Source organism: Atractosteus spatula, chromosome 8, assembly GCF_055471065.1.
Source record: "Atractosteus spatula isolate fAtrSpa1 chromosome 8, fAtrSpa1.hap1, whole genome shotgun sequence".
Lineage (NCBI taxonomy): Eukaryota > Metazoa > Chordata > Actinopteri > Semionotiformes > Lepisosteidae > Atractosteus > Atractosteus spatula.
Genome location: NC_142713.1, coordinates 39558649 through 39581414, shown reverse-complemented (window position 1 = coordinate 39581414; position 22766 = coordinate 39558649). Strand labels below are relative to the sequence as shown.

The 22766-nt window shown below is 41.5% G+C and overlaps 1 protein-coding gene across 2 annotated transcripts in view; it reads right to left on the bottom strand.

Annotated features, from left to right (window-relative positions):
* The window catches only part of ptpn12 (protein tyrosine phosphatase non-receptor type 12), a 63478-nt gene that overhangs the window by 6124 nt on the left and 34588 nt on the right, over positions 1-22766 (bottom strand). For both annotated transcript variants that reach the window (XM_088923168.1, XM_088923169.1), the window contains exons 3-14: positions 22635-22711; positions 21010-21105; positions 20429-20467; positions 19794-19865; positions 17951-18010; positions 17680-17822; positions 16812-16878; positions 15082-15159; positions 14889-14987; positions 12087-12172; positions 3029-3918; positions 356-436 (exon numbers count right to left, since the gene is read on the bottom strand). In XM_088923168.1, the coding sequence (XP_088779294.1) occupies positions 356-436; positions 3029-3918; positions 12087-12172; positions 14889-14987; positions 15082-15159; positions 16812-16878; positions 17680-17822; positions 17951-18010; positions 19794-19865; positions 20429-20467; positions 21010-21105; positions 22635-22711 (1788 nt within the window). The remainder of the gene's footprint in view (positions 1-355; positions 437-3028; positions 3919-12086; positions 12173-14888; positions 14988-15081; positions 15160-16811; positions 16879-17679; positions 17823-17950; positions 18011-19793; positions 19866-20428; positions 20468-21009; positions 21106-22634; positions 22712-22766) is intronic.

Here is a 22766-nt window from a genome sequence, read left to right as displayed (position 1 = left end):
CTAACCTGCTGTGTACCGAGGAACTGTACAGGTGGGCACCCTAACCTCATGTTGTACGGTGTTTTATCTCCACCTGGAGACAACATCACGTTGCCAACATCAGAGGTACAGACAATCATTCAACACAGAGATCACGATTAACGAATGGGAATCGGTAAAATCTTCTTAATGACTGATAATGTTCACCCAAAATATTCTCCAGGTGTTCCTAGTGTTCAGATGATTATGGACACGTACACAAAGATAAAGCAGTTTGCACCCTGTATAAAGCAAACGGAGATGGCAGCACTAGGGCCCTCTGGTGGTCACAAAACAAACAACTGGTAAAAAGAGGTCACGGAAAAGGGAGGCTCACCCAGACCAGAGGCCAGACAAAACGACCCGGGGGTTCTTTCAGGCAGAGGAGGAGGAGGAGAGTCCACACCGTGATCAGAATCTAAATCAAACGAGAACACGTTACTCGTACGCTTCAAAGCTATGACTCCGTAAGCCCAGCATATGTCCTCCCGGGTTAAACAGACACAGCTCTGTTCAATCTGAAGCAGAAAATCAGCAGCAAATGTAAGTTGCTCCAAAAAGCAAAGCCGCTTTGGTCATCAAGACCAAAGCTTCATTCCACCAGAAAGACCAGAAGGAAACAGTCGTCTCGGAGAGGACATTTAAAGCTATAAAGTGATTGATTTTTCTCGCACTCTCGGCGGTTCCCTGAAAGCCTTTTCCTCAGGTGAACACTGTTGTTTCCAACACATACCAGTGGTTTGTCAATAAGCAGGAAGCTGCAGGTTAGGAAATACGTGTCCGTGTGCTGTCTTCCAGCAGTACAGCGTCTGAGCGGGGTTCCGCGCTGTGTGCATGGAGAGAAGCAGGCACTGTGCCGCAGGGAGTGTGCGCCTGCACGCCAATGCTGGCCGCAGACTACCAAGCAGTTCATCTTGCTCAGACAGGCCTGCCGACAGGCCGATACCAGAAGGCTCCCAGCGCTCTCCCAGATGAATCGCAAGCTACTCGTCTGTGGACAACGTGAAGGCACAGTTCCCAGCATCCCGCAGCAGAATGGCCAACAGCTCCCGCTGGTCAGAGCATTTCCTTCAGGAGCCTCCTGTTTTCCAAGAATTTCTGATTTTTAATTTACTTTGGTGCTGTCTACTTAAATATGGCCCCAACTAATGGGGCCAAAGGGCTTGACACCAGTCCCCATAAATGCTTAATATTTCACACTATAAGGGGTAGGAGGGGTTCAAAGCAATAAGATTCGTCTGCTATTAAGGGAGTCAGAATGGATAATCACGTTTTTTGTCTACAAAGGAGGCAGTAAATGTTGCGAAGAAAAGCAAAGCCCCTAGACAATGACTTACAAGCTTACAGGCTGACAAGCTTTACATGTTACAGCACAGAAACAGATTTTTTTTCTTTTAATATACACGTTTCCAAGTATACCACTGGAAAAGCCCCACATGCTGTATCCAAAGTCAAACAAAAATAAAACGCCCACATACAAAAAAATATTTTTCTAACTTTAGGTGGTTGGGACAATTTTCTGCTTTTCATTCTATACATTATCGACATGGTGATTAAGGGTGTCCCCTTACAACAAAGACAAATTCTCAACATCAAAATGCCCTTCATAAATCCTGAATTTCCTTTCTCCCTAGCTCTACCGAAGTTAGAAAGAGCCTTCTTTTTCAAGGCAATGATAAATTAAAGGTTAGAATTTTACGTCTGATTGTAGGTAATTACAGTCCTGATCTGATGCCAAGAGCTTCGTCTGTGATCTTCAGCTAGCTACAAGGTCTTAATACACTTAAGAGATTAATTTCTCTCATAATTGCCAGTGAGTTTAATTTCAATTATGTAAAAGGCTAAATATGTTAGAGAGCGGGTTATGATAAGTCAATTAGCATAAAAACCATCAAGCCTTACTAGCGGTATAAAGTACAATATTAATGTATGACAATTTATAACATACATTTACAACAAACAGGTGTTTTGGCTCAAAAACTGGGTCACAATAATTCAAATAATAATAGGTCAAAAAAAGGACAGTGAAAAGGATATTAGCTCATGGTTTACATTTTTGTATTAGCAAAAGTTTTTAGATTGATACACTTGATAAGGTTAACTTTTATACTGTTCTTGCTGCTGAGAACCATTCTTGCCATTTTTTGCAATCCATTCCAGGTTATTAAAGTTTTTCATGTTAGGTAATTATTCTCCATTGTATGAAAGGAATTCTAAATATGAACATTTTCAAATATTGCCGGTGTCAACATAGGACAGAAGTGGGGGAGGCAGGAGGGGGTGAAAGGGTGGTTTGTGACTTGTTTTGAGACCCTAGCCAGAGTTTATTTGGATTTACAACCAAACAGAACATTCTGGAACTAGAACATAAGGCACTAGATAATGATTGTTCATGTGAGTTCTTAACTCAGGGCCCCATAATATTGTAATATAACAGTAAAACAATAATATATAGTGTCCACCGAAGGTATTGGGACAGCAAAGTTAAAACTTAGCTCTGTTTGATAACTCAGCAATTTGTATTTGTGATCATGTGAATGATGAGGACAATGTAATATACATTTTATTTTTGGTTAATTCCATAAAAAAAGTATAAGATTTTTTTTGGAGCGGTAATTTCATGCTTACATTTGGTCATATTATAACAAAAATACTTATATTCTTATATTAAAAACACTAAGGCATGTTTTTTATATTTGAGACTAAAAGTGTGGCAAAAAAACATCTCATCCTTGTTTTTCGGTTTTATCTCAGGATCGGAAATACAAATTCCTTGACTGTGCAGCAAAATAAACTCATATCAGACACCACAAACCTAGTGCTTACATTGCTTGTACACGCACGCTTATATATTACACCTGTATAGTATATATATCTTGTCTATATATTTCATAGAAGCTGGAGACTTCGTCAGTGCACATTAACAGATGAAACATCGCTACAAACGCACTGTAGCTGTGTAGCACGTGTACTCCTAACTAAAACCACGGAACATTAAAGCCCAACATACTTGTTTCTGACGGCGAACGCTGGCCAGCGATTGACATTGATGTGACTTTTCTTGCGGGCGCATTCTCTCCCGAGGAGGCAGCTGAAACGGTGGCACTTGCGGTGGAAACGCTGGGTGTGTTTTTGGCTGGTACGGCTCTGCCCGAGTCCCTGCCCTCGCCCTCGGAGTCCGAGTTGTCCGAGTGCAGCGGGTTGGTGAAGCTGAGGGGAGTTCTGGAGGGGGTCGCCGGCGCCCCCTCGCCGGCCTTCCTCGGTTGACCAGCCGTCAGTGCAGCGGCCTTGGGGAACTTCTCCCCATCGGCCTTGGCCCCAGCAGGCGAGGGGCCTCTCTCTGGGCTGGAGGCGGACCAGGACGCCTGTCCTTTCTCTCTGAGCGACAGGTGGTTTGGCCGGGGAGGGGCTTCACAGTGTGCCTGGCCCTGAGAGCTGCCCGCGCCGGCCTGCGCTCCCGCGAAATCCGCGCAGGACTCCGGGGGCAAGTCTTCCGAGAAAGAGCTACAGCTGGTGAAGGATTTGGCTTTAAAGGCGTGCGTTCGGTGAAGCATGCTGTTCCCCTCGAAACTTTTAGGCCCCTCTTGCAGGGGCACCTTCTTGATTTCGATGCTCAGCTTGCGCTCCAGCTTCCTCTCCAGGGGCTCGGGCAGGGCCGGGCCTGGGTCGGCCTTGGAGACGGGCTCCGGGCTCTTGTTGTAGTTCTCATTGAGGTCCGGGGCTGCTGGCGCGGAGCTCAGGACGTGCAGCACCGGCTTGGGGTGATAACGGTCGTTGTCCTGCCACGCGTTGGTGACGGTGGGGAAGGCCGAAGGGGGAGAGGGGGTGAGGATGGGCGGCACGGGGCGAGGCTCAGGAGGCTGCAGGATCTCTTCTTTCACATCCCCTTCCACCAGGCAGCTACAGCACACACAGAGAGAAAGCAGGGGGGGCTGTTAGTGGTGCAGGAACAGAAGAGGATACAAGAAAGGCCACAAACGTGAGCAGGCCTTTCAACCCATCTAGGCCATTCGGTAGCTACCAGCTGTTCTCATCCAGCCTTGCAGGGAAACCAGGGTTTTGGCTTCTGCAACATGGCAGAGTAGTTTGTTCATACTCCCTCCACTCTTTGTGTAAAGACGTGCCTTTCTGTGCTCAGATGTAAAAGCACTTCCATGGCGTTTCCACTAGTGACCTATGGTTTGTGTTGATGTGGCACTGAGGCGAAGGGAAAAATCTTGGCATGAAAATTAAAAATCATTTGACTATTTTACACATGATTCAATAACACAAAAACACTGGAACCGCTCCAAAGCACTTCAGGATCAGGCAATCTAATACTTCTTGCACTTGAAGACCGTAATTCATCACAGAGCATATAGAGGTCAGTGTTGACAGGCAATATAAAATACTTCCCTACGTGGCACATCAAATTCCTAGTCAGAACTTCATTTCTTTATTTAGCTGATGCACTTACTCCTCTTACATTAGACCCCATTTATATAGCTGTGCCCCACTTGGGATGTGAACTCTCAGCCCTCCAATTATGAGTACTGCATCATCATCACTGCTGCACACAGCTGGTGCTCTGTTTTACTTTCACTATCAGTTGATTTTTGATGCGACGCGTTTTTGAGTCAAGTGAACAACAGGGGCAGAGAGGACGCCCATCATGGGACAACCACACAGCAAAATTGCTAACCGAAGAGCAAACTGACATGAGTAACCTCTGAAATTCACTTATCACCACAAGATGGTGCACTACATTTTAAATCTTAAAGCAGTGTTTTAGTTTTTAGGCTGTCACATATAAGCACTGTGAATAGTTTCACTTTCCAAAGCACTTCTTACTTTTGACTAGAAAAGACGTTCTCTAAGCACTGGTGTTTTCCTGGTAAAATACAGAGCACAACATTTCATTAGCAAATAAAATCCCTAAATCACTTCCTCACTAATTTAAACAAAATCAGTAAGGAAGCTATTTTCTACCCATATTAATGTATGTTAATGCACGATTTTAGCTGAAATTTAAAGTTATAGAACTGTGCTTCACCAACAGTTTTGCAAACATAAATCTGCAATAATGGAATTCAATCACATTTTCACTTAACAAAATAATTTTGTTGAAGTACACAAAAGTACAAACACTGACAAATGGCATTTCCAAAGATACTTAGGTCAGAAATAATAAAAATAAACCTTTTAAGCCTGTAGCGGAGAATATGAACCTAGAGCCTAAAAATGGAATCTTTATAGACAGACAGAAAAAAACAGCTGGTACTCAAAAACTTCCTATTACATAAATAAAAAAACACCTCAGATATTTCCATAAACCACTTGCTTAGCTGATAACTGAAGCACTACTACAATGCACTACGTGTATAATTTACATTGTTTTAATTTTAAAATTGCCACAAAGACAAAACAGATGACCTACAACTTCAACAGAGCTTGACAGCTGGATAAGCAGGATGACTGGAGGGCTGCATTGAAAGGCCATGGCAACAGTATCTGACATCCCCCCCCGTTTCGCTGCTTTTTGGATTTTTGGATGGAGAGTCTCAGTGGAAGGGTTTTCCCACTCCATTTTGTTTCGCCTTTTTCATTTTTTGCCTCCTCAAAGCAGGCCACAGCCAACGTGGGCACTTATCCCCAGTTCCTCTTTACCCAGAAGCCCAGGCACTTGATGTGGCTGCTTCGCGGCGACTCGGCAGGGGGTTTGTCTCGTTCTGAGCAGATAAAACCCAGCTCGTTTCCTGCTCCAGCTTCCCAAGCGCCCTCAGGCGATAGCAGCAGTAAGAGAAGGAAGGCAGAGGCCCCAGCAGGCCATACCCTAAACACCATGACCACAGTGCTCAGCTCATGTCTCTGTACAACAGACAGGACGGCATTCAGCCCATAATGCACGGACTGTATAAGGAACCCAGATAAAGTACAATGTGAGAAAATGGCCATCAAAAGGGGGAAAAAAATTCTCTCCCCACAACATCAAACTGTATAGATTAACAATCTGGCACAATTTTATCTGTGACTGTGTTCATAACAGACTGAAAGGACATCTAAAACGCCCAGGACTGGCGCTTGTCCATGGACAGTCTGGATTAACAGCATCTTAATGACAACCTACTTCACCTCCCTCAGTTCTCCGTCTCTCAACTCCACAACACCTACCGAACAAAACCTCACTGGAGACGGCACAGAAGCATTTTTATTTTCCAAAAAACAAAAACAAAAAGTGTCTAAAAAATGAAAGGGGCAACTATTGATGCTTTCATACAAATCTGAAATAGGCAATTCACAGGCAGCATTAGTAGGGCTTAGTTCCAAGGTAACAAAGCCCAGAGACGGAGTAGGTGCAGGTAAAGAAATCTAAGAAGTAATTTCAATTGAAACTAATGCAGTGGGTTATGCAACAATGTTAACAGACACTTAGATTTTATTCAAAGAGTTTTTTTTTAGATCAAAGGTGTGAACTACTTATCAACAGCCTCTACCGCAGAGATGCTTACAAAAGAAAACCAAAGTTTTCTGACCCATCTGAAGACAGAGTACAAGGAAGTTTGGTTATCTGCTCAACAGCACCACGGCAGAACTGGGGGGTCTGATGTTTGAACCTCTGGAAGCAAGGGCTGTCCCTTTAACATTTCCTAAAACTACACAACAGTCAGTTCTGCTGTAATGCATGCCCTCAAAGTGCACATCGAATATGACGCAGTGATTTCGTTACTGCTGCTGTATTTTACAACACGAGTGGGTACATGGGAAACAGTCACACACACACGGGAATAAGCAGCTGAGCACCTGCCTCAGTGCAGGTTGATTGGTCAGTGTAAACATACATTTCAGATATATTTCTTGAAGAAAAAGGTTGTCACTGTAAATGTTCTTAAAATGTAAAACCTTCCTCCATCTTTACTGCAATTCTCACTAACCTCCTCCTCCACTGCTGCACTTCCTATCGCTTAGCAACGAAGTCTGACGAGTACTATACCCATCTCGTGTGCTTGGTTTCAGTGTTTTCATGGCAGCATTCAATTCATGATTATTATACCATACAGTAAATACCAACAGTAAAAACCAACAGTAATATTAATGGGGGGGGGTTCTCTAGAAACTCAACTATCGTTATAGCAGAATTGGCTATATTTATAAAGCACAGTTCAGTGAAAAAGTATTCGGTATTCGCCACTGAATATTATCGGAGCCTCGTGTGAGGCCTAGTGATATATAAACGGAGCTTGAGTGAGCAAATAACACCCAAGTTAGGTGTTTGTTTTGCTTATTTCATAAAGTTATCCAGCATCCAATGTAACTGTATGAAAAAGTTAACACACCCTAGATCATACAATTTTATTAAAGACATAACTAGGGTCAGCTGTGTGAATACTTTATTGAACAATCAGGGCCAATTTAGCCCTGCTCTATACAAAACTAAATAAACTTTGTCTCATTATGATAGTAAATCTCAGGTACCTCACCACAAAATCTAGAGGCACGTCATACCCCCTTCAAAAGATATTCCTGAGGACCTGTTAAAAAAGTCATTGATTCCTGTCAGTCTGGAAAAGGTCACAAAACGATAAAGTGACGCGTCAGTGAAATGAGGCGCTGGGCAGTTGCTAACGTGACCAAAATTCTGAATTGCTCTGAACTCAATTTGTTGTACAAAGGTGTCTTCTTTCAATCTAAGCACTGTCCTTCCAAAGCTATAATGTTTTGTGAAGGCAGCATCAGCACCAATACTTATAAAGAACTTTAATCTTCTACTGAGGACTGCTCAGTCTCACAGAGACTTTGTTCCACACATGGCAGCCGCTCACAATGGCAATCATAACCTCAAGACAGCACAACGAATTCATTTAGTCTTCAAATGATACCACTTTGTTAGGCCATACTGCTGGAGGTCTGATTATCGTGAGTCACCTCAAGATAATCTTGACTCAGACTGCTGTGGAATGGCTGCTGTCTCACAAACACATGCCTCTTGCAGTGTGTGACTCATTGGCAGTATCAGAAACCACTTTGGGAAACAATACCTGAAAGAGCGAGAAGGTGCCGATAACTGAGCTGAGAAACTGACCCTCTCTGATCTGGGTCCTATTTGTTTAACGGCACATTAATATGTGTTGCTATAGTGCTTTTGAGAGGAAGCAAGAAATAAATTAACCCAGGTTCCAAGGTTAAGAATCATGGTATCATTCGTGATCACACTCTGGCATCTGACATCATCTGCCCTTTTTCCACCTTCATATCATTGTATTAATTCACACAGAACCTGATTTTTTTTTCCCCGAGCTTGACTACTTTTAATTACCGCCTAACTGCTGATGCATCTAAACATATTCTTAATCAGATGCAGTATGTTTAAATTTCAGCTCTCCCATTCTAAATACAGGACATATGAGAATGCCATTCCTATTTGTGCTTCCCTGCAGAATTCAGAATAAAATCTAAAACACATAAAGGACTTGGGAACGGACTGGCTGACATGTCATTGGATGACATGAATGACTTACTTTTGTGAATAAGGAGATTTATGCTCCATTTCTCCCAGGGTTTGAACTGCTTTTCCCATCGAACGTGAGATCCCACATGTCTACAGGTATTTTTTAAATCAGGTTTTTCGTTCTATGTTACTCTTCACAGAACATTTGACTGGCCAATTATATCTGGTCATGCCATCGGACTTGGAAGAGCCAATGAATTAGGCATACAGCTACAAACTCTGAAACCACACACAGTCGTATGGAACTTTATGCCACTTGTCTTTTAATCGGTAACCAGCAGCACAGTCCCATAATTGAGTATACAGTAGAGGGTTTTCTCAGTGTCAGGGAGAGCTGGGTGGAGAGGGGCCAAGAGACCCCCGGCTGACTAATCTAACCCTAGCCTTGGCAGCACTGGACCATTTTAGGAGTCCTAGTCACCGTCGGCTAGTGACATGACCAGACTTGAACCCGTGAAGCATAAAGCCCAGCCTCTGCTCAGGCAGGCACCTGTATTGATTTGGGCCTCTCGGGAAGCCTACAGATGTAATCTTTTTAGTCTAGTTTTATGCTGAAGACATTTGAACAAAAGCTGGCCCTGGTGCGAGCGGGTGTACAGTGCTAGTGTTTGTGGGTGCCCTGTCCAGGGTGTATCCTGCTTTGGATTGTTGCTTGCCAGGATAGGGTTTGGCTCCCCTGTGACCCTGCATTGGATAAAGAGGTTGGAAAATTGAAAGTTTTAATGAACGTGCATTACTGCATGCGTTTCATGTCATTTTAACCTGAAAGGTGCTATATATATATAAAAAAAGATTCAAATGAGAACTAATTTTCTGGGAATACAGACCAGCCACTCGCTGGCTAACATGAAGCAAACAAAAACCCGGGAATCCTCATGTGTAGTGCTATAGAAAGAACATTCCAATGAATGTTTCCTGCACACAAAAAATGAATAAGCAATCATGACAACAGAAACACAAAGTAGTTATTACAAGCAGAACCATGCAGATCCGCTACTCCACCTTGCCAGAGTGATTTGTTGAAGCAGAAGAAAAGTCAAGCTGTGTGAGAAGCAAGATGGCACCTTACTCACAGCCTCACCTGACCCCCACACAGATGTGACTCGCAGCTTGGGACAGAAGCAACGCAGCTGCTCTTTTTACATTCTGTAAACCACTGGCTTTCTGAACGAATACGATTTTCTTGAGCAAATGCTCAAAAAATAAAAAGGTCAGTTGCGGCACTTCACACGCGTGTGAATTGCTAATAAAGGTCACACAGGCTTGTACAGAGAAAAACATGGAGAGCTCTACCAGTTCAAGCAGATCTAAAGCTGAACTTACAAGGATTCTTCACAAATGGTTGAAAATGGTCAGAATCAGCAAATATTTTTGTTTGGGAACATAATGATCATTCAAACCATGGTTTGGAAAATAACCAAGAATCTTGACGCAGTCAATTATACACTTGCAAACAGTATAGACAACACCTAATTCATGAAGAACTGCTTAGTCGGACAGTAATTATTACACTCTGTTGTCCCAGAGTTTATACGCTCACCTCTTATTTGCTCCACAGAACCGCAGTGTTTCCAGATTCTGCAACACATATTCATGTCTGTTTACTTTTGTGTGTGAATTTGGTTTAGCTTTGTCATTGACAAAGAATCCAGGAAAGAAAAGTATTGATAACTGATAGTACTACTGATAATTCTGACCTGTTCTGGAACATTCCAAACAAAGCTGATCCTGGAGACCCCAGACCCATGGAAAAAAATCAGTTTCTTTTATTTAATTGTACACTTCTTTAGCTTGAGAATTTCATTAACAACTACTGTTTTCAGTCCTAACCACTGAACTATTAAAACTTAAAAGTTGCAGACATTTTAACTTTTCGGCAGCTGAAAATGATTAGATACAATCACATTATTAGCTCAGTTAGTGGCTTACTTAACTAATGGTGCTTGTCCAGAAGGAAAGCAGACATACAAGGTAAGTTTTTAAGGTATGGACATTAAGTTGTCTTGAGAAGCTGCTATACTTCCTCTTTTAAAACAAAAAGAGCATTTCCAAATAATTCAGCAGTTTGTTTTGCAGTATCTGTTTTAAAAGAACAATACTTTCCTACTGTACGTCTAGAGCTCAGCTTATTAATGTTTTCTTAGTAACATACAAGGCACAGAAGGACACTACCTGCACATCACAAGTGATCATTCTCCAGAACACAGGGGAAGAACAGCAGAGTAAAAGCAAGCCTGTGTGCAGGTTGTCAATGCTTGGCGCAATGAAAGCTAATTGACAATCTGCTTAATCCCCCCTGCAAGTGTGGATGGCACTGTACCAGACGATGACACACGTCGTCAAAGAGAGAATCACTTGACACAGCCTAAATATAACCGAAGACCTTAGCCACTTCAGAAAAACCGTGTTTCCTGAATGTAAGCCTCAGATGGCAGCCAGCACAATGTGGTCTGTTTGACAATGACCCTCACCCAGCACCTCGACAGATCAGGGACAGAGTTACTGTATGTCAAAAAGGGACGAGGCAGTTCTTCAAGTGCACACTAATGACTCTCACTGACCTTCACATTTCACATGACGAGAAGAAAGATGTTCAGGTAGCTGGTTTACAACAGGAATCCAGGAATAAAGGATGCTGGAAATGCTGTTATTTTGCAGAACTTAATTCAAACCACCAACTACTTCCTGACTGTGTTTCTTTTGACAATTCATTGGAAAAGAAATTTTAGCATGGAGAGTCAGTTGTGTGATTCACACTGGTAGTGTTTTTTGCCAATAGCACAAAGCATTTATTTACACAAGAAAACAGATAAATATGCTCTTTCCTTTTATTGCTGGCAAAACACCACCTTTAAAAATTGATGCTGCCTTTTTAAATGTAAAATCGTCTCCAAAGAATTATTCAACAAAGACACATACTGGAATGATTCAGATCTAATGGCATATTTTCTAGCACAAATGAGAGGAGGCCTAGGAGGCATAGAATGACCACTAACAGGAGGCTCTAAACCCTCCTCCCCTGAAACAATCTGAACTGCATTTCACTTACTGTACATGATGATCATGGATTTTTTTACCATTTCTGTGGCCAGTGCTCTCAGGAACAGAAAGACATTTCTGTTCTGAGGGCATTTAATACAGAAGAAAATCCTGATATGACAGTGCTTCTTATCCAATATATTCACAAGAGGTGAAATCTAACAGTCATCATGCCTTTCAAACACTGGTCCTCCACACTTGCACAGCTGAAATTCCCCAAGTCCAACGCACAGCTGCTGAGCATCTGCACGTTCTTTCCTGGAAACGCTTCTCTGACCCACACTGGTCAAGCTTTTAAGGAACCATCAAGATAGACTGAAGGGTAGGAGGGGAAGAACAGCAAGGAGGCAGATGTTTTCAAAGATGAAGTGCACTATTTGTTCCCATTGCCTAAACGGGCACAGTAACTAAGAATTTTGAAGTGCCACGCGCTCTAGAAAGCTTTCCGACCGAGTGCTCAATCCTTCAAGACCTTGCTCAAGCCTGTGACGCAACACGGGCGCCTCAATTTCATTCACTCTTGAGTGGACATTAAGGAGGGTACCTCCGGATCCGGGGGGGTTTGGGTGGCGGTGTGTCTAGCTTCTCCTCATCCGAGTTCCTGTCAGGTTTCTCAGGGCTGATTTCATCCTGCAGGAAGCAGAAACACATTTTGAGAAGGGTTTTGTATTTTATGCCCACTTAACAGTCTCTTTCCATTACATGTCTTGTACCGCACAGGAAGCATGACAGCAGGCAGAAAAACCCCTCTGACCACCCATAGAACCATTCATACAGCAGTCAGCAAGCAACAGCAGTGTTACTAGCGACTGGAGGAGTGGCACTGACCAACATTGATGCTACACTAAAGATGCCTGAGACATTTAAGGACTTGTTCTATTAAGAGTGCCCTGACAAACCTATCCCTGCTAGGTAGTGCTCTGCCAATTGTACACCACTGTCTGGAGAATCCTGAGGAAAAAAAATAGGTTAGACATCACTTTTCTTCGCTCATATCTTGACTTCTTAAAACAGAAAATGCAATGATGTGGTTTGAAAGAAATACTTTCTGTAAGTCAGACATAAAAGCCAACATGAAATGAAAAAATCAAAGAAAAACATTTTGAAATTGTGTCCCATTCATTATAAAGGGTTATCCTGTGATTTGCAAAAAAAAAAGTCATTTGACACAATGGTTAAAAACTAAGAAAATTACTAAGATAATTTTTATGATGTTCATTATCTAATGACATCCTGCAAAATCACAGCTTGACATGACTTTGTGATGATAAAAGTCTCAAAAGACTTAAATACAATAGAAAGTAATGTTTTCAACTTCCTAAGCTCTTCAAATACAAAATGATTTACCAGAAAAGTAGGAAACGGAAACCCTTTCTAATTGAAAAGAGACAACCACCAAAGCAGCAGTTTAGGAAACCACTGGGGAAACAGTTTTCTACACAATCACCAGAGTGATACTCTTCAGTTAGAAACCCTCTCTGGTGTCTTATGTTATTCTGACACCTACACGATGAAATGGATACATTTGCCTGATATAAGGCATCGCATGAGTTTCAGCACAGGCCAGAGACCCAGTACACAGCAGGCCAACAGACAGACTCCGCTCGAGTCGAGCACTCATGTACTTGTTGTCACCAGCCTACAACAGACGGATCGATTAACAGGCACTCGCCCTCCCTGTGTGCTTGTACTTGTTTCCAAGTTGCTTCTAATCTTCCTGTGGAATTCCTCATGGTGCTCGGCATTCCTTTTTCCGTTTCATTCAGAAGGGGGTACTAGGAACTGAAGCTTAGAGATCAGACCATCAGGCAAAACCTGATGTAAATTATAATTACCAACAGCCGAGCACAAAAAAATCACCCTGAATCTTAAATTATTTGCATTTCTTTTCTACATGGGATTACAAGACCCAGGTCTTCCAGCCTTCTTATCAACTTTCTGGCCGTGTTCCAGACATGTTCTGTCCTTGTGCTTAGCTCTTGAATAATGGAGTTCAAATAAATAAGTAAACAGTGAGTGAACTCTAAAAAAGAACGAAATGCCTGCTGGTTATTATTCCCCAGATGCCTGACTATTCTCAGGCTCTCCGAAAGCATTATGTCAGAGATCCTCTGGTTTTAGTGAAGGAAGCAGGACTGTGTATGTGGCAGCAGGCCAGATGCCGCTTTTCTGCAACTTGTAATGGTCCTTTTTTTGTTCTTCATAGCTCAGCACATCCTGCCTTTATTTCAGACAAGAAATGGATTCTACATTTGTTGGGATAGTTAAGACAAATTAATTTCAGAACAGGAGTGCTTTAACCCCTTTTTCTCAAGGCAAGTCTGAATCTTTCCACTTTTCTCCTGCATCGGGACCCAAGATGGGTACCTCTACTTGTCAGAATGTAGATATGATTTACTATGGAACTGCCTTCTGGAGGGTAATCTTAGATGGCATATACACAAAGATAACCCCCTCGAGTCAAAATGCTTGCTCTTCCTGCAAAACCTAACCACGTTATAGAACACAGTCTTGTGGCCTCTAGCACAAAAGCAGCTAAGAACAACAAAATAACCATTCAGAAAAATATCCGTTCTGGAAACAAAGAGGGAGAAGAGTAATGATGTATTATCGGTCCACTTAAAACAGGTTACCCAGTAATATAATCTGAATTGTTACTGACCTTTTCAAACGCTAAACACGTGAAAATTCACAAGTCGAGCTTTGGCAGAAATGTGCCGCATGACTCAGAAGAGCTCGAGCACAACACAGAGCAAGTGGCCCAAGACACAAACAAGTACTGCTAACGTTTCACTTTTCATTTCAACTGGCAGCATAAATTCATCTTCACTTTCAGCAGATTGGGCTTTGGAGACCAGAATGCATCGCAATTGGAAAAACCCAGCATGGCATGGTCAAACAAAAGCCAAGTGAGAGTGCATCGCAAGAATCCAATGGAAAAAGGAGATCAGTTTTCTAGCAGGGATTATGAAAGACAGGAAGTTAAATAAAGGAAAATCAGTCAAGTCCATCATGGAACACATAACCCACAACTGAAGATGTTATTTATTATACACATTATAATCTTTTTTTAATTTTACTCAGTACAGCAGCTTACGATCTTTACTCAACATAAAACACTTTAAACAGATTTTGACTATAATCTTCTCAATAATACAAGTTAAAAAGAAGATGTAACTGACAGGAGGCTTTCCAACGGTATACTCGGGAACGGTGTAGTTAAACGATCTTAATCAGTGAAGATTGCTAATTATTACAGTTTAAATCGTCCCTTGGCCGAACACAATGGTGAAGTCTGACGTCTGGAGGGTTACACATATTGTGAATCACCAGTAAGGTCTCTTACCATGCCATCTGCCATTTCTGAGTTTGCTGGGCTTTCGTACTGCTGCAGCTGCTTCTCGAAGAGCTGTGCGATGGCTCGATGGACCAGTTCGTACTGTTCCTGCAGCGCAAAAGAGACGTCGATGAGAGACTCGGGCACCGCCATATCACTATGGGTTACGTCAACACACAATTAATCTGGTTGCCCTACTTACCTTGGTTTGTACAGCCGAATGCCTCTGTGTTCTCATCTCCTGAATTAGGTGGAAAATGTTGAAGTCTTCTGGAATTTTCTAGAACAAAAGGAAGAGGGATCAAGCACTTATCACTCACATCTTATCAAGCACAAGTACTGCATGAGCCAACAAAGTATGGAATCAATAGTGCAGCACCATGACAAAAATCACTGTGATTAAAAATTGTAACAAAAATGGGGAAAATATGGTGCAAAATAATTGATCCCGAATTGTGTGAGATACAAACACAGACAATGGATCACCATGGAAAATCAAAATTGCTGCAGAACTCGCCAGTTCCTATTTTTTTCTGTGCTGAATATGCTGGTGGATAGTCTAGTGATTGGTACTGTCAGGCATCTGCTTTAAATTACAGAATACATCTTCCGGCTGATGTGCATGTGGTAATCACTATTATGAAAAGCAGCAAGGCCTCTCAGACGATATTTCTTCACAACCACAACTCAAAGACAAGTCTTAATGGTGTTCCCTTAACTGGATTAGAAGAAAAATTGTAAGAAAAAAAAGTAAAACTGGCAAAATCATTAAGTGCTACTTTGAATCAAAAGCTCTTAAAAAATAATTTATGTTACTCTGGGCAGACAGAGACAGTTATTTTTTCTGTTTGTTCACAGTGCTAGCTGTGTTCAACAATAGCTAGTACAGTCCTGCCCTGTGGGTAAGGGAGCTTACGAGGAAAACCCAGGATTGCAGACTGTCTAACTCAGGAGCACTCTAACAGCCTAGCACTGCAGAAGTACCGCACACTCACGACATCAAGTTAAAGTGCTTCAAGTCCTTTCGGCATGAGCTCATTGCCAGCGAAGGACAAAAACCCTTGTATCAGGCCAGCGATAGCACTAGTACTTGCAAACTTCCAGTCGGGCCCTGAGGCTCTTCTATCTCAAACAAAGTTCACGTACATAAAAGTTCTAGCAGGGTTTAGGCTACAAGCAAAGAAGAACATCACAGAGAAAACATAACTGCAATCCTCGATTTGGAAAGGAGCACGGAGAGGAGCCTGGGGGATGAGAACTACATCACGCCGATAGTAGTATTCTCTTTTACACGGCAAAAGAGAAGATGTTCAATTTGCTACTCATGCATCCAGCTGGGGAGTTGCTGCCAAATACATGAACCTAGTTTATTTGTACATTAAATACTGCATCGCTGCATCATGTACATTAAATACTGTTTGATCTGAAGACAACTGTCAGTTTCTTCAAAAAATTGCAAATGCTTTAAAGTGCAATCTTTCCCAAGATTGAAGCAGTGGTTCCAACATGCACCCTGACATGATTTATCTGGCAGAGCACACATCCTTCCTAGTTGCGCAACTTTTCTACAGAGAAGAACAACTTTAGCTCCCATCAGGCCTCAGCTTCCGTCACGCTCTGCACTATACTACCAATACTATTCCCAGGCTCTCTGCACGTTTCCTAATCTTTACAACAATTACAAGAACGAAATATGTAGATTCAGAGAAACTGCCATCTTTAATACAAAGATGTTTACAAGAAAAAGGAGGTCACATTGGGCTGTCACCACACTCAATGCCAGCATGATGATATGATAAATTTGCTCAGGCGTGCAAAGACAATAGTGAATCTAGGGATTACCAGGAATAAGGAACAGCATCGTTCTCTCCATCAGTTTCTATTTTTGTGGCATTTGTCTAAAGACAAACCACGCCGAACGCAGATTCTTACCCCAGCTTTCAGCAAGTTCCACGTGTAGTCAATGGCACAAATGGCTCCTGTTCGTCCACACCCAGCGCTGGGATCACAAACATACAGGGTCACGAAACACAAAACAACCGATCAGAATCCACTGTAGCCACTGATGGAGACCATGTAGCCACAAATGAGGGACAGCACACGGAGAATTGTGAACTTAGGGGCAAATGATTTTGTGTTAAGAGTCCCCCTGCACCTTGTCACAAAGAGAAACGATACTAATCAAAGCACCTCAAGCACTGGAATTCTCGTAAGCGATGGAACAACCTGAACATTCCTTACAAGGATTCCAGAACACATGTGAACATGTGGGTTCAATTGCTCAGACAACTGGGTTGAGCACTAGCTTGAAGGTACTTCAAAGTACTTCCTGGCACTAACTGAAGATCAAAAAGGTTTTGTTCAAAGAATCGCCCACTAAGCTATAACACGATTTCTAAAGTAGACATGACATCACTGCCTCAGAAACAAATGATCTCTGTAGTCTCTTGGCAGAAGGACTGTAGCCTAGGCTTCATTTCACAAACAGGACATGTAAAGTTGTTTTTGCTGATGAAACTCATTACACAGCCACATGGTCAACTTAACATCTATGGAGCTACACATTTCAAATTTAAGTTTCAACTTTTAATCACATTTAACGTCTTTATCCAGAATGGACCAAGGACATTTTATGCCCTGATAGCACAAAAATGACAGTTATAAGATCAGGCAAGGTTTGACTGTCGGACTTCAAGAATTAAACAGTTAAGCTGTGGCAGAAAACAGCCAGACAGCATCCAACAGGCTTGTGCACTTGTGCTGAAAAGTAGTAATCCCGACAGGAAAGAGAGACTCTCACCTGCAGTGTACACAGATAGGCACATCTTCATGCTCCTGGTACTCTCGCATTAAACTGATCATGTCTAGGATGGAGTCAAATGATGATGGGACATCATGATCCGGCCAGTTGATGTAATGGAATTGGTGTATTCTACGAGTTTCCTTCGGAGAAAGAAAGTACAACAAGTCAAACTCCTGTGCCTTATACCCCAAATCCTGCTGTCACAACACAAACACAAAACAGGCATTTGCTGCTGATTTAAAGAGGACAAAGGAAAGGAAATACTCACATTCTGAAACTCGGCTATAAGAGTTCTTATGTAGTAATCTGTTCTAGCTTGTTCCGTCTCCTAAAACAAGCAAGGGGATGACAGTCCTGAAATTAGCAATCTTTTGTCTTTAAACAGTGCAAAGTGTTCACCTGTAACCTGAATTCTTTATTAACATTAGACCCCGTCTGTATGGCAGGAAAAGTTTATTTGGAAAGAAAGGAATGTTTCACACAACATAGGAAACCGCTGTTAATTCACAATAGAAGCCAAGATGGTAGCTGAATCTGGAAAGGTGAGGACAAAGTGAAACTAATTTCGCTTGTAAGAGAAGGTAAAAAAAATGATTTACGTATAGAACTTCCGTGCCTGCTTTGCTATTCATTGATTTTGACTGTTAACAGTCAAAATTGCCATCAATAATTGCAGCACAAATTTTGATCAATCAATTTGGGGCTCAGCTTTCCAGAATTCATTCAAGTAAAAAGTCCCACAATAATTAGCGATTCATGTATAATTTATTTAAAACAAAGAAATTGTTAATTTTCCATTTAATTGCAACAGGCCTACAATAGTCTCTCCCTTATAAGTAAAATAATTCAAAAATTAGTTTACATAACAACAAATGTAAGTAAGAAAGCGCATACAGTATAATGATAATGCACATTAATGTCACAGTGCTTCAAGCCTTGTTCAACTCAAATTCACATACAGGTAGGGCGGAAAATTTTATTTAAAAATCAATATATGGTTCAAACGTTTGCCGCATATGGGATGTTTTCAGTGTCATGTGCTTATCTAGAATGAATCTTTTCTGTCATTAGTCAGTAGAAAACCTCACAACTGAAACATATAAGGTAGCAAAAGGGGATATGAATGCAGGCACTAGCACTGCTTGACCTTCCTTAGCAAGTTTCAGTTTGCATCAAGCTTCTCTCACATTTCCAAGCAAGCCACATGATTCCATCATTTTAACATGTCTAGACACCCCAGTATGGCTCAATCAAGCCATTTACCTTTTGCAAGGAAACTGTCTTTTACAACAGCTAAAACAGATAGCGAATTATGATAATATACAGAGAAGAATGATTTTATATTGTCTGATTTAATAAACGCGTTTACCCACTGGATACTGAACTCCGTACTGACGTTAGCCAGTCTATCAGCTGTCACAGACTGCCACCTCAGTTAACGGGGGCACTGAACTTCCCTCTGCCTGTAAATCTGCCACTGATGAAAGGGCTTTAGGAGCATAATAAATTGAAAAAAGCCCTTCAATAATGCAGCTGTAACACTTCTTGCATAAAATAACTATAAAAAAAATCTCAGCTATTGATTTTCCACAGAATAATGCGGTGCATCGGCTCAAAAGAATAAACATTAAGTAATTCCATTGCATTTCGTCAAGTTCTTTTGTAAGTATTGCAGCAACAAAGTTGGAGCACTTCAATCAGGGTGCTGTTTTGGCTTCAGCGACACTAGGCTATGTACAGCGTGGAGGAGAGAAAAATCATTGTTGTTCATTCTTTTTCACAGTTCCAGATTCAAATATCATCATCTCCCACCTGGCACTATAACTACACAGAGAAAATAAACTAAACACTCGTAACTGCAACATATTCAAAATGCCATCAGGAAAATGGCGATGTCTTTTAAGGCGGGTGCCCTGACATTTATTGAAGAGACATGACAGAAGTAATTTCATTATGCTGATTAACTTCCGTCTTCAGCAGAGGATCTGTAGGGAAAGTCACAGGCTAGGAGCATGTACTCAGAAACGGACGCTAGTCATGCGTTTGCCAAGTGGAAAACATTTTTACCAAAACTGGTGGCTAAATGGAAAATAAAGGGATGAAACACTTACACACGAGATCTTAAATGGTCCAAAAGACAAAGGCTCGTCACCAAACAGGGGATAGTAACGTTCACACTTTTTCTGTAGAGAAAACAATTTTTAAAATAAAACACTGATGGAACATAAAGTTTAACTTTTTAGAATACATTTTTTATCATTTATGGGTACAATGCACAAGTTTAGCTTGATTACAAACTGTAAGTTTTGAAAAATGTTTTATGTCTTCTTCAGAAGTATAAGCACTTAATAATATTATAATCAAGTAAAATATGTTAAGTGTATTTCTGGTTTACATTAGACCTGAGTGAAACCCATATATATTATGGCTAAGGATTACCTCTACAGACAATGTCTAACCTTAGGTTATCTCCAGTCTGGGATATACACCATTGATACTGTATACTGTCGTCTCAAGCCTAGGAAAATGTAAAAAACTCAGGTACCTTCTAACCTAAAGATATTGCCAACCTCAAACACAGTGTTACATATTTTCATGACACAAGAACCTCCACCTCACTGAATCAGTGCCACACATGATACCTACAGTTACCTCTGATTGAGAAATGGCACAGAGAAAATAAACAAAAAAATAAACCCCAAAAAGAACAAACATTGAAAGAACCAATAAAGCTGAACCATCTTACCCTTCCCATCTCAAACTCTCGACAAGCCATAACAATTACCTAGAAATAGTGGAAGACAGGAAAAAACAATAAACTTCAGATGTGACATTTTGCACAGGTAATTGAACCATTTGATTGTTGTATTACATACAAAGACCCGACCGAACCAAGTGTTTTAAAATAGGAAAACATTGCAAACACAAACTGCTGATTTTAATATATACGGTATATATAAACAGAGCTTGGGACAAGTTAACTGGCTTTTGCAGACATATTGCAAATTGTAATACCGCACAACTATTAATGATGACTGATGTACTTCGAAGTTTATTCAACTATTTTCACAAAAGGACTTGTAGATCAATGTTCAATATGTGTAGCAGTGATACATGTTGTCACCTATTGCAATCATTCTGAAAACAACTGCACAGTAAAACCTGTATGAACAGGTTTAAAGTTTTTTCCCCAAAATCTGGAATTAAAAACACTATGAATACAGTAAATGCAGCAAATCCTGGTCTGACAGTTTTGAAACCATTAGCCATCTGTTTCTTTAGTGTTTTCACAAATACAGCTGCTCACTGACAGTGATGACTACTTACAGCAACTCTGTATTCCCAGATCATCCTCCAGAAATCTATGAGGGTGTTAGCTAGCGGTCCCTGGGTGGCAATGTAGGCCTCTGGCCCATGCATACCCTGAAAATCAGAGGGAAAGACTTCAGAACAGGAAGCACCAAGTGCTACAGCAACAAGAATTTGACCTCCTCTGAGAAAAACTTTAACTGGCATTGTTGCTACATATTTATGAGCTCACTTCATTTTACTATACCGATATGTGATTCAGACTACAGTGAAAACATGTTCCCTTTTCCTAAAAAAGAAGGAGTACATTTCACCACACTCATGAACTCATAGTCATGTATTTAATTCACAGTAATTAACTGTTGACTTTCTATTTTGGAGCTGGCAAAAATACTAAAGATCCATAAAAATAAAACACCAACTTTAGCAAATGTGAGTTATAACAAGTAATCATTCCTGTCAGATGTTAGATGGTCAGATGTCATCGAGGAGATGCTAAGTGTCCTGTGCTCAATTTCAGAGGAATGCGAGCGAGAGGATTAACATGTTTCAAGTTCCTTGCAGTGGGACAGAAGACGATCACTCTGCTGCTTGTTAAATCCGCTACAAACTTGACATCCAAGGAACTCTCTGCATTCGCATACATCCCAAAAGAGGCAACTAACTTGCCCTCCAATGCAACAACCACACCATCCCAAAAAAACCTAAGCATAAGCATAGCTGTCTGTTTTCTTGATACAGCACATAAATATACCATGAAAACACTCGCCTGTTGGGATTCTGCAGTAAAGAAACAAGAAAATTGAATTTTAAAGCATCCATCCATTTTCTAACCCCTTCTTCCAATCCAGGGTGGCAGGAGGGCTGGAGAGCCAGAGCCCATCCCGGCAAGGAGCAGACACAAGGCAGGTTAGACCTGGATGGGACACCAGTCCGCCGCAGGGCACACACAGACAACCAGGGACGGGCACACACTCACACCTAGGGACGACTTTCCCAAAAGCAATTAATCTACCCTTATGTTTTTGGACTGTGGGAGAAAACCGGAGCACCTGGACGAAACCCACGTGAATATGGGGAGAACATAAAAACTCCATGCAGACAGCACCCCCGGTCTGGAATTGAACCCAGGGTCCTAGTGCTGTGAGGCAGCAATGTTAACCACTGTGCCACCATGAACTCTAGAGCATGAGAGATGAAAATTGCCTGTGAAAGCAACACACTCTCTTCCTGTCAAATCACCGTCACTAGGCTTTGAGCTACTTTAAGTTCACAGGAATCCCAGAAAAGTCTAAGTCAAAATGAAAACCACATTTTACCGAGGTCCAGTCTCTATGGCTTCGAGGGGTTTAACGGTCTTTTGATTCACTTTTTACAGATTTTGATTTCAAACTGTCAAACCGACTGTAAGACCTAAAACCAACATGATTCTGCCTACGAATGCTTTCTTAGCAGGCACCTGCTCAAAGGCCACACGTTGTCTCACACTTCTTTATCCCCCGCCCTTAACTCAATCTAAAACATTGTGTGGAAGTCACTAAGCCCCCCTTCCACGAACAAAACAAAGACAGATAACAGAACAGAAAGGGGACTGCACTGCAGCATGAAATATGAAAGACAGTGCTACATTGATAGGACTGCACCTTAATAAAATTTGCATTGATGTAATCCGTGTCCTGAGTGGAGGTTTTTAATGTTACTTTTACTCTGCTGTGGTCAACTGTGGGGAGAGAAAAAAAGAAAAGAAAACAATCATTAAACAGAAACAGACCACT